Genomic DNA, 12,115 nt, shown 5'->3' on the forward strand with positions numbered 1-12,115 from the left:
AGAGAGCAAATGGGCTTCCAGCTCTTGGACAACCTGCCTCTCCCACAGGACATAAACACGTTTTGACCTAAAGAGAAGGGCAGGGCTTAGTGTGATGTGGTTGTGCATTTCTTGCACGGTTTGGAGTTGGAGGCAGGAGAATCACAGGGCTGAGGTTGGCTACGTAGTAAGCTCCAGGATACATAAGACCCTGTCTCAAAAAGAAGAGAGGGCAGGGCACAGAGGAAGAAAAGGGGGAAGAAGAGGGGATGGAGCGGGGAGAAGGAAAAGGATGAGGTCCTTGTGACATTCCAGCACCATTTTGTGATGTCAAGGTTCACAGGTGACCACTAGTGGCCAGTGCCCAGGTAGTCCGGTTAAAATGTCACTCACACTCTGGAGGTACTTCTGACTTAAGATTGACCTTGTGAGCTTGTGATTTAGCCATACTCTTAGGACAGAAGGTAGAACCCTGGAGCTCTGCCCAAGGGACTGAGGAATACTGACCTCGACTTATCTTCTTGGGGTCTTCCTCCTGCCAGCATGAACCCAAGGCAGGTCCTAAAAGCAGCAAAAGGGTCCTCAGCTTGGCCCAGGCTAGGCTTAGGGTAGAAAGAAAGCGGGGGAGCTGGCTGCAGGCTGGCTTTCTGAGTTCTGTTGAAATGGGAGTCTCTGGGAACAGATTCTTCTTACCTATGCCCCTTTGCCTTCAGGATTGGGGATTGGAGTTGTATGGTAAAGGTGTGCCCTCCCTTTCCAAGGGTTGATAGAGACCTTTAAGGATACCCGGAAAAACTCACCCTCCTCTTGTAGACCTGAAGGAAGGGAAAGCAGGGTAGACACCTATCCGATTGGGAAAACAAAGCTCTTGTCATAGGGCCCATCCTCCATTAGGAGACCCCACACAACTATTTTCAGGAACTTGGCCCTTCTGGTGAGCCCCTTTCCTGGGACTAAACACCTTTGCTCAGAAAGATTACTAGGAGAGGGAATAGCTGCTGAAATCTGCAAGAGCCAGATGAGCCCTGGGGGCTGAAGTGAGCCTGAAGGTCCACCCCAAAGAGCAGAGCCTGCTTCTCTCAGGAAGTGCCTCCATATTAAATGCTTACTTTATTTTTATTTTTAAATGAATGCTGCAAAGCACCTTTAACTAAAAGGAGGGATGTTTTGAGTGAAGACACTAGGCCCAGGAAATTTACCACAGGACGTTCTAGGGACTAGGGGAAGGAATTCATCCCAGAGACCACCTCTAAGGACATATTTTTGGGCTGATTGTTTCCTCTTGGGACTGCTGTCTCTTGAGAGGGAGGCAAGCTCCCACCTTCCACTCCACTCCGTTCCATTTTCAGGCCAAGGCAGTTTAGAGTCGCTGGTCCTCATACTCCCTGGAGGTGGGAGGTCCCTCTGGGTTACACCCACTGGTGTCTCAAGAACGCTGGTAGATGGGGGTGGGGGTGGGGGGTCAGGACAGAGGCAGATAGGTTGTCACACCCTCTCATTCAACAACCTTTCCTGTCGCTTATCCTTCTCCCTCTTCTAATACAGACTAGACAAAAAGAAAAAAAATGTCCCTTTTAGGGGTCCCGGGTTTTACACGGTTCTGAGTAACCCTGGTCCCCCGTTTGGAGAGAAATGGACTCATACATATGTATGTGCAGAGGCGGTTAGGGAACTCGTTGCTGGGAGGTCTGGCCGCTGAGCTCACACAAGCAAATAGCCCAAAGGCCACACTTATTCCGATATTTATTGCGTACCTACAAAATCTGCTGCTTTGCCTCTTTCCCTGCTGCATTGCTATTGCTATCCAGCCCAGTGCCTGCCCCTGCCCGGGCTTACCTGGCGCTCCCTTCCCAAAGGAAACTGTGGCTGGAAAAGCAAAGAACAAACATTGCATGCCTCAGCGAAAACTGGAAATCACAGAGGAGCGTCTGGGAGCCCTGTGCACGGGGACCTCGTGTCCAGCCAGAGCAGAAATCCTGCGAGATTACTTCATGTCGAGGGAACTGTAAGACAGAACAGGGTGTCCCTTTCATGGATCACACTGTTGAACTTAGCCCCAGGGTTGATGTCTTACGGGGGTTGCAACTGTTAGCATGCACCGAACTGGTATTTTCTAGAAGTTGGGACCCTTTTGGAAATGGCTTTAGACAAAGCTCCCACCTTGCTAAGGACTTTTGGAGTAGGGAGGGGTTTGGTCCTTAATTCTTCACCTGGAGAGAGTGCAAGTGAAGGAGCCTTCACACCCTCCAGCCCTCCAGGAACTGGACCCTCTCTAGGTCTAGCAGCATTCCTGCACCCTCTCAACACGACCCCTCCCCACCTACCCCCCCCCCACCATTTGTGCTGGTGGGAGGAGGGGAGATCTACAGGCCTCTACCAGGGAAATTGGGCCCTGTACTGCCAGAGGGAGAAAAGCTGAGGGGACTTCCCAAACGACCTCTCTTGGGATCCACTAGCACCTCTGTGTTAGTAAACTATGAATCCCCCTTTCGTCTTAGCCTTCACTCATACCCCGGAGGCTGTAGACCCTAGAGCATCCAACCTCCAGGCAGGAGGTTCTAGCTAACACTGAGCAGTGAGCCTCAGTTTCCCAATCGGTAATCTAATCGGTCCCCCAATGGGGCTGCACACAGTCTTATCCGCACAGGAAAGAATAGGGATAGGAATTCCTGTAGAGATAAGTCTCATCTTGGAAACAGCTCTGACTGCAAGCAACACACCGCTGCCACCTCCCCTACCCGGGGCCACAAACACACCTCAAGCTGAGGTCCCCTGGCCTGAGGAACGCAAGACTCTTCCAGAATCAAGTCAGGTAGGAGAGTCCTGGGTGACTGAAAAAGTCAAGTCACAGTGGACTAAGCCTCTGAAGGGCTGCTTGGGAGTGGGCTTTTCAGGCTCTGAAGAAATTCGGGCCCAAGCCACTCTTAAACTAACTGATGGTGCCTAACCAACAGACTTGGCCTGATCTAGGCACGCCAAATAGCTCTTGGCACCTGGGGAACAGGGAGCCTTCTCTCTCACTCTCCCTTTTCAGGTTCTGTGCAAATGAGAAACACTGGGCATCTTCCCCGCCCCTCATCCTCTGCAGACAAGGACTTTCCAGGTCCCCCAATGGGGCTGCACACAGTCGTATCCGCACAGGAAAGAATAGGAACAGGAATTCCTATAGAGATAAGTCTCATCTTGGAAACAGCTCTGACTGCAAGCAACACACCGCTGCCACCTCCCCCACCCGGGGCCCCCGCCTGTCCACCACAACGAAAGTTTTCCAGCAGTTTCTCAAAGTTCCAGGCAGTTTCTGGGCTTTTGGCGCCCCCTCTGGATGTTGCTGAAAATTGCAGTATAATTTTCATTCCAAATGTTTTTAAAAGTTTGCCCCGAAAAGACTCAAGAATATAAAAACGCTTGAGCGAAGGCGTAGAAACATGTAAGAAGTTTCATGATTTAAAATGTCGTAGCACATTACATCTCTCCATATGTCGCATTAAGGGTATATTTATAAATGGTTGTATTCATGAACAAATACTTAATAAAATATTTCAAAATGCCTTAAGGCCACTGTCGTTTTCGTTGCCTTTGTGCCAAAAAATGTAGTAATTACAACAAATTTACAGATCGCTGGTTTAACACATCTGACAGTGGTCCCTGGTCTCTTTAACCGGTTTGAGGATCACACAAATACCTCCACCCCAGAACACAGAAATGTGTCTACACTAAAAAAATCGTGAACCCCACTATGGAGAAATAAAAAGATATATTTTCTTACACGTCAGAATAATCGGAGCTACGAATATATGGCTATTGTTTGCATGTCTCTTAAATCCGTAAACAGACTGTGGGGTAATAGAGACACGCCACGCGAGTAACATTCGTTTGAAAAGAAAACCCGACTGAACGGGGTTGTAGTTTACTACTATCACGAGTTCCTTTCCCCGAATAACAAATGCCCACTTCGGAAGAAAACGAGGGGGAAACGAGCTTTTCAAACGCATCACAAAGAAAAGATTCGTTTTTATCTAACTGTTCACACTTAGCAAATTGGAGGGGAGGGACCTGTCTTTGATAGGATACAGGCCGATTGATTCACTTTATCAATAATTTAATAAGTTCAAAGCGACGCTTTGCAAGAATCAGAAAGGGATGTTTAAATGGATTTGTTTATCTTATTTACACCGTTGTGAGTTTGTTTGTGGTTCCGAAGGCATGTCGCCCGGTAGCAACTAAGATTTTTATTCGTTCCAGAAAAGATAATTCCTCCCTTAACCAACCTTGCTCCGAGAGTTTGAGTAAACACCGAGCTTCGGCTCCAAGCACTCTTAAAGTACAACGGACACCTACGTGGCCTCCCCCAGAACGCCCACCTGTGTGCAGGTCTAAGAGGACGCGACTAAAGTCCAGACGCCTAGCGCTTCGCCCTCCTAGGTATCTGGTAAAGGAAGGCCCAAGCAAGGGAGCCACAAGGCTCCGCCAAAGTGGCCCGTTTTGTCTTGGAGTCTCCAGTCCAAGTCAAGGGCCTTCTCGGCCTCGCCGCCCGGCGCTGCCACCTTTGCAAACTTCGCCCTCACACCGGAGCAGTTTTGCAAACTCCAGTGGCGAACCTGATGGTGTTTGTGACTTAGCCAGGAGGCAAGAAGTAAAACTCTAAAGTAATGACCCTGACTCCGAGGGGCGTCAGAGTGCTGGAGGGGCCGGGAAAGGACTTGTCAGTTCAAGGTCGGAGTGGCCCACGGGACCGGGCGCAAGAGCCGGGGACTGCGCGGTCTTCGCCGCCCAGCCTTTGCCGGGGCTCGGCTTTGGTTTTCATTGATTCCCACTGAGAGAGCGCAGCAGAGTCTCCAGCCACCACACCAGCCTCGGTGAACCAGAGCGCGTTAATCTATTTATATGGATTATTACAGAGAACAGCGGGCGTTGAGTCACCCAAACATTTGCTTCCAAAAGACCATTTCTAAGCACTTTTTTGGAAGCCGGCAGACTCCAGGCGCAGAAGCCGAGCTCCGCTTTGACCAGCAGCTGTTGCAATTTCCATTGCTGTAAACGCCAGCGAAGTCCCGAGTACCACGGAGACAGCATTGAAAAGTAGTGGGCTTGGGGGGGGGGGGCAGTGGGAGGGGGGGTCCTAGTCTAGACGCGCGCGTGCACACACACACATACACACACACACACCGATTCACACGGAGACCGTTCCAAAACTGTGACATTCCGAGAGTAGAGAGCAAACTTACACACTCGGACGTCCCGGGTCCCCCGCCTGCCCCTCCTGCCCCGCCTGCTCCGCCTGCCCCGCGCCCCCCCCCTCCAAATCCCCTCACCCCACCATCCACCCTCCGGCTGAGCTCCCCTCCCTTCTCCTCCCCTCTTGTCTCGTCACCCAACCCGGAGCCACAATCCTCACCCCCCTCCTTCCAAAATCCGGTCCAATCAGCGACTTGCCAACACTGATCACTGCCGAGCCGTGATTGGCCCGAGGTCTCTAAGGTGAAGGGGGAGTATTTATTAAAGAGACCCGGGGCTGCGAGTCGGAGAGCCGAGAGCGCTGCTCGGAACTGCCTGCAAACTTCAGTAGGAGCGACAACTTTACCAGTTTCAGTCCAGGAACTTTTCTTTGCAAGAGAGACTGGGTGCAAGTGGCCCGGGTTTCGTTCTCTGTTTTCCCTCCCTCCTCCTTCCGCTCCGATTCTCCTTCCCCGGGTTTGGAGCGGGCAGCTGAGTACCGGCCACCCAGCGCCTCTGCTAAGTACCCGCCACCGCAGCCCGGTGACGCGCCAACTTCCCCGGGAGCCGTTCGCTCGGCGTCCGCGTCCGGGCAGCTGAGGGAAGAGGAGCCCCAGCCGCCGCGGCTTCTCGCCTTTCCCGGCCACCCGCCCCCTGCCCCGGGCTCGCGTATGAATCTCCTGGACCCCTTCATGAAGATGACCGAAGAGCAGGAGAAGGGCCTGTCTGGCGCCCCCAGCCCCACCATGTCGGAGGACTCGGCTGGTTCGCCTTGTCCCTCGGGCTCCGGCTCGGACACGGAGAACACACGGCCCCAGGAGAACACGTTCCCCAAGGGCGAGCCGGATCTGAAGAAGGAGAGCGAGGAAGATAAGTTCCCCGTGTGCATCCGCGAGGCGGTCAGCCAGGTGCTGAAGGGCTACGACTGGACGCTGGTACCCATGCCGGTGCGCGTCAACGGCTCCAGCAAGAACAAGCCGCACGTCAAGCGGCCCATGAACGCCTTCATGGTGTGGGCGCAGGCTGCGCGCAGGAAGCTGGCAGACCAGTACCCGCATCTGCACAACGCGGAGCTCAGCAAGACGCTGGGCAAGCTCTGGAGGTGAGCGCGCGGGCCGCCAGGGAGGGCTCCGTGGCTACCGGGGACGCGGGCTGCACTCACCGACCCCGCCCCGCCTCCCGGAGCCAAGGAGTTGTGCTTCCTGGGGTCTTCGGTCCAGGATGCTGTGCGGTGGGGGGGGGGGGTAGCTCAGAGTTTGAAAAAGTTCTTGAGATTGCCCTTGGCGAGGGGGGGGGGGTGGTAGTGACGTGAATGTGACTGCTTTTAGGAACATAGGGGAAAGTGAGAGGGTGTGCCAGCCTGGTCCCCCTTGAAAGGAACGATTAGAGGAAGTAAGCCCACCTCCCCGAGGCCAACTGCGCTCTTTCCTGGGAAGACGGGGTGAAGGGAAAGTGTAACTGAGACTGGAGGAGACCCAGGCAAGAATTGGGGAAAGCTACTGAGAACCGGCAGGGGCGTGAATCGACCGAGCCAAGCTTCTTGCAATTTAAGTGGGGTTTCGGAAAGTTTTTACTGCGTGTTGGGAGGGGTGCACCGCTCCGGTAGCAAAGGCGTTTAGAGCAGCCCCAGCAGGGAGCTATTTTCATCTTCAGGGTTTCCAAAATAGGAGGCCAGCGGAGGGGGCGGGGCGAAGAGTGACCGCTCAGGTCGACTCCGAGCACTTTTTTTAAAAAAGGAAAAGAAAAAGAAAGAAAAACAGTTCTGAGTCTCAGAGGAGGATGGAAAGCAGACTGGAGGGGGGGGGGGGGCTAGTGCGCGAAGGAGGAGGGGACCTGACAGCTCCCGGGGTTTCACTGACCCCTCTCCCTCTTTTCTTCTGCCCCCTCCTCACACACACAGACTGCTGAACGAGAGCGAGAAGAGACCCTTCGTGGAGGAGGCGGAGCGGCTGCGCGTGCAGCACAAGAAAGACCACCCCGATTACAAGTACCAGCCGCGGCGGAGGAAGTCGGTCAAGAACGGACAAGCGGAGGCCGAGGAGGCTACCGAACAGACTCACATCTCTCCTAACGCCATCTTCAAGGCGCTTCAAGCCGATTCCCCACACTCCTCCTCCGGCATGAGTGAAGTGCACTCCCCGGGCGAGCACTCCGGTGAGCAAGACGCGAGTGACCCCTAGGCCTGCCCACTCGGGGCTCCTTCCGGCACACCCTTCTTAAGGCGCCCCCCGAGAAGTATCTGGGTGGGGACCTTGCTCTCCTCTGAAGTAAGGAAACACTATATCCCTGCATTCCCTCCCTGTCCAGGGCCCTCAGAAACAGGCAGGGAGGCGCGCGTGCACGGGCGCGCGCGCGCGGGCGAACAGACACACACACACACACACAACCATGAATCCTGAGCTGGATTCTTTATTGCAAGGTACCATGTCTTAATCGCTTTACCAAATTTACCCACTTTTCTCTTTGCGCCTCGCCCCAAAAGCATACATTCTTCTACAGGTAGCAATTTAGTCTTCCGGACCCTTGAGACCTCAGACCCCTCCCCTGATAAAAGGAGCCTGCCTAGTGTGTACCAGCAGGTTAATCATTCGGTGACTTATCGCTGGTGCAGCGCGCCTCCAGCGCGGAAGCCGGTCTTAATGACACCTTGGCAACTAGGGAGGGTCCCCAGGGGCTCCTAAGACCAGGGGCTTTGCACAGCGCTTGTTGAATTTTTTTTTCCGTTTGTCTTTCTCTTTTATTGCCTGCAGGGCAATCTCAGGGTCCACCGACCCCACCCACCACTCCCAAAACCGACGTGCAAGCTGGCAAAGTTGATCTGAAGAGAGAGGGGCGCCCTCTGGCAGAGGGGGGCAGACAGCCCCCCATCGACTTCCGTGACGTGGACATCGGTGAACTGAGCAGCGACGTCATCTCCAACATCGAGACCTTCGACGTCAATGAGTTTGACCAGTACTTGCCGCCCAACGGCCACCCAGGGGTGCCGGCCACCCACGGCCAGGTCACCTACACTGGCAGCTACGGAATCAGCAGCACAGCACCCACCCCAGCGGCCGCGGGCCACGTGTGGATGTCAAAGCAGCAGGCGCCGCCCCCTCCTCCGCAGCAGCCCCCGCAGGCCCCGCAAGCCCCACAGGCGCCTCCGCAGCAGCAGGCACCCCCGCAGCAGCAGCAGGCACCCCAGCAGCAGCAGGCGCACACGCTCACCACGCTGAGCAGCGAGCCAGGCCAGTCCCAGCGAACGCACATCAAGACGGAGCAACTGAGCCCCAGCCACTACAGCGAGCAGCAGCAGCACTCCCCGCAGCAGATTTCCTACAGCCCCTTCAACCTTCCGCACTACAGCCCCTCCTACCCGCCCATCACGCGCTCGCAGTACGACTACACCGACCACCAGAACTCCGGTTCCTACTACAGCCACGCAGCGGGCCAGGGTTCGGGGCTCTACTCCACCTTCACCTACATGAACCCAGCGCAGCGCCCCATGTACACTCCCATCGCTGACACCTCCGGGGTCCCTTCCATCCCGCAGACCCACAGCCCTCAGCACTGGGAACAACCCGTCTACACACAGCTCACCAGACCCTGAGGAGACCTTGAAGAGCAATGGTGACGGAGCTGATCCTTTTTTTTTTTTTAAGAAGAAGAAAAAAGAAAGAAAAGAAAAAGCTGAAGAAATCAAGAACCAATTGAAATTCCTATGGACACTTTTTTTGGTCTGTCGTTATTTTTTAAAGACATGTAAGCGAAGGTAACGAGTGCTGAGATTCCAGGAGAGAGACTTTAAGACATTATCTGAGCTCATGCCAGCATATTGCAAATGCCCGGGCCACCCATGGACAGATGGACAGCACTCCTGGCCAGATGGACCCACCAGCGTCAGCGAGGAAGGGCTTGGCTCCTTCAGAGTTAGTGTGGAGGACCATTGGAGAGTCCCCCTGCCTGTTTGAACTTTGTAATTATTTTTTAGCCGTAATTAAAGAAAAAAAGTCCTCTGTGAGGAATATTCTCTATTTTAAATACTTTTAGTATGTACTGTGTATGACTCATTACCATTTTTGAGGGGATTTATACATATTTTAGATAAAAAAGTTAAATGCTCTTATTTTTCCAACAGCTTAACTACTCCTAGTTCAAGAGTGTCCCCTAGCCTTCCTTGCAACCAGAGTATTTTTGTACAGATTTGCTTTCTCCTAAACAAACAAACAAAAAGAAACAAAAAAAAACAAAAAAAAATGAAAAGAAAAAGAAAAAAAGTGTGTTGTTATAGTAACCTAAATAATACACAGAATTTTGTTACACCATCAGTTTTGGGGGTGAGCTTTGATTAATTCCCCAGGCTCTCAGATTTCAGGAGCAGCTGCCTTAAAGAAAGAAAGAAAGAAAGAAAGAAAGAAAGAAAGAAAGAAAGAAAGAAAGAAAGAAAGAAAGAAAGAAAGAAAGAGAGGAAGGAAGGAAGGAAGGAAAGCCTTCTTTTGCAATAAGGGGAATAAAAAGATAACATAAGCATCAGTGAGCTTTATCATATATATATATGTATATTTTTTAAAACAAAAAGAAAAACATCTTGAGCCTTAAACCCAGGGGAAGTTCATGTGCTGTTCCTAGAACATTCACTGTGCCTTTGCCTGCTTGCGGGCTGCAGCCTTAGAGGGCAAGCAAAGGAGACCAAAATTTCTTGGGGAAGATTTTTCAAGCAGCCTGTAAGTGCCCAAGCACATTGCCCCAGATTGCCTGCCTGGGCCCCATGTGGACAGCAGATGCTGGAGTTTGTCTGCTCAGATCCTCACCTGTACCTCCCTGAATACCAGCATTTAACCTTCAAGACATTCCATGTGCTAAAATTATTTATTTTGTTAGGAGGAGTTTTTTTTTTTTTAAGAAAAAAACTCTTTTCTTTTTTTCTTTTTTCCTTGTTTTTCTTTTTCTTTCTTTTTTCTTCCTTTTTTTTTTTAATTTACTGTCATTAAGGTAGATTGTTGGCGCCTTCCTCAAAGGGTAAGGTCATCTGTTGTTAAATTATGTTCTTAACTGTAACCATTTTTTTTAATTTATCTCTTTAATCTTTTTTTATTATTAAAAGCAAGTCTCTTTGGATTCTTCATTCTAGATTTGTACAAATGCTTTTTGTCCGTCCTTGTGGGTTTTTCCCCCTCCCTTTTCTTTGTTTTTTTTGTTGTCGTTGATATCAAACTGGAAACCTGTTTCTCTCTGTTTGTGGACAAATGAGATGTTTTGAATGCAGTGAGCATATTACCGAGTCCTTTGCAGTGTTTTCTGCCACAGACCTTTGGGCTGCCTGGACTGTCTGTGGATGTGTGCGTGTGTTGTGACACAGAACAACGCAAGCCTCTGCAAGTGTGTGTCATGGATAGCCCCTTGCCTGTTCTCCTGTAGAGAGACATTGGACAGACCTTAATTCTTACTCACTGCTGTGGCCGGAGAGTATAACAATTGCTTTTTTTTTTTTTTTAAGACAGCAGACTTTTTTTTAATTTAAAAAAAAAGATATATTAACAGTTTTAGAAGTCAGTAGAATAAAACCTTAAAGCGTTCTTATAATATGGCATCTTTCAATTTCTGTATAAAAACAGACCTTTAAAAAAATATTTCTGTAACTTAAGAAACCTGACATTTATGTCATATTTTCTCTTTAGGTAAGGTTTGGTTTGTTTGTGTCTTGTTTGTTTCCCCTCCTCCAAACTCTTCCTTCTTTGTGCACCCCGCCTTTCTTCCCTTCCTTCCTTTCTTTTTTGTATATTATTGTTTACAATAAATATACATTGCATTAAAGTGAAAACAGCCCCATTGACTTATTCACCTCGTTCTATGAAGAGTACTTTAAGGAACCAGGGGCTAAAGAGATTGAGAACCTGTGATCCCAGTGATGGTTTCGATTTGATGGCTTCCTTTGCCAACTTCAAACTTGGCAGTGAAAGACCCAGGTCTCCCCCACACCCCTAAACCTGAGCTCAAAGCATCTTGGGAAGTGTCACCCCAGCAAGCCACACAGAGAATGTCATGTCACTTTTGCCCACTCTGGTAAAATGTATGTGTAGTTTTAAAAAACCCCTCTGCTTCAGGGCAGAAGCTGAAGCTGTTCGTTCCCCTGTGGAGGTCAGAGGGGAGAGGGAACATTAGACTGGACATCAGAGGCCTGTCAGGAGACCAAATGCCAGAGAGGTGACTCTTTCTGAATGCCATATGGCAAACTTTAGGTTATTATAGACACATACCAAAGACACAGAGTGCCCACTTGCAAAGCAAAGGAGTCAGAGGGAAGGGGGGGTCGATCTACCTACAAGAGATCTGGGAAAGTCTAATTAACCCCTGAAACAATGTCCATCTCTCCTGATTTCTCTGCAGAGACAATGACAAGAGATTGCCCCCACCCCCACCCCGTTCCCTCCAGTTTAACTCATACAGAGACGCAGAGGAACCATCCTAGAAGAAATACGGCCTAATCCTGTTTTCTTTGGCCCCAGTTCGATGGGGAGTTTCCAGGTTCAGAGAGACATTCAGGTCATTTTTCATTAAACCGATGAAGTCACTCCCTCCTACCTCCTCCAGGCACCTCCCCCCCCAACCTGATGGGGCTCCGTGTCTAAGAAGGTAAAGGCACCTCCACCACTCCAGGCAGACAGTCTCAGGCTGAATAAGAGGGCCCAGGTTCTACTGTGTTCCTGGCTAAACTCCCACAGCAGGATCAGGGCAATGGGGGGGGGGATAGTTATCAGATCGAAGCAGCATTAGTCTGAGGTCTCCTCTGCAAATTCCCTGCACATTGATTGAAGGCCTGTGGTCTGTGGCGGGTCGCCCCTTACAAATCTCTCTCTGCCCCTCCAGGCATCAGATTCTCCTCCTTAGTGTGACATCAGGACTTTCTCTCTCTCTCTCTCTCTCTCTCTCTCTCTCTCTCTCT

The 12,115-nt window shown here is 51.0% G+C and overlaps 1 protein-coding gene across 1 annotated transcript; it reads left to right on the forward strand.

The window, feature by feature from the left end:
- The first annotated feature begins 5,527 nt into the window (after window positions 1–5,527).
- Window positions 5,528–10,993, forward strand: Sox9 (SRY-box 9). Its single transcript, XM_028761280.1, has 3 exons — window positions 5,528–6,295; window positions 7,094–7,347; window positions 7,944–10,993. The coding sequence occupies exons 1-3, from the start codon at window positions 5,865–5,867 to the stop codon at window positions 8,780–8,782; spliced, it is 1,524 nt and encodes a 507-aa protein (XP_028617113.1). The 5' UTR covers window positions 5,528–5,864; the 3' UTR covers window positions 8,783–10,993.
- Window positions 10,994–12,115: the final 1,122 nt, after the last annotated feature.

This window comes from Grammomys surdaster, unplaced genomic scaffold (genome assembly GCF_004785775.1).
Source record: "Grammomys surdaster isolate TR1022 unplaced genomic scaffold, NIH_TR_1.0 126906, whole genome shotgun sequence".
NCBI classification, from domain to species: domain Eukaryota; kingdom Metazoa; phylum Chordata; class Mammalia; order Rodentia; family Muridae; genus Grammomys; species Grammomys surdaster.

Bases quoted from the DNA above. Each gene is read 5' to 3' on its own strand.
- Sox9 (XM_028761280.1), top strand. From the start codon at position 5,865: ATGAATCTCCTGGACCCCTTCATGAAGATGACCGAAGAGCAGGAGAAG. The intron at 6,296-7,093 runs GTGAGCGCGCGG...TCACACACACAG, and splicing joins ACGCTGGGCAAGCTCTGGAG to ACTGCTGAACGAGAGCGAGA. The intron at 7,348-7,943 runs GTGAGCAAGACG...TATTGCCTGCAG, and splicing joins CTCCCCGGGCGAGCACTCCG to GGCAATCTCAGGGTCCACCG.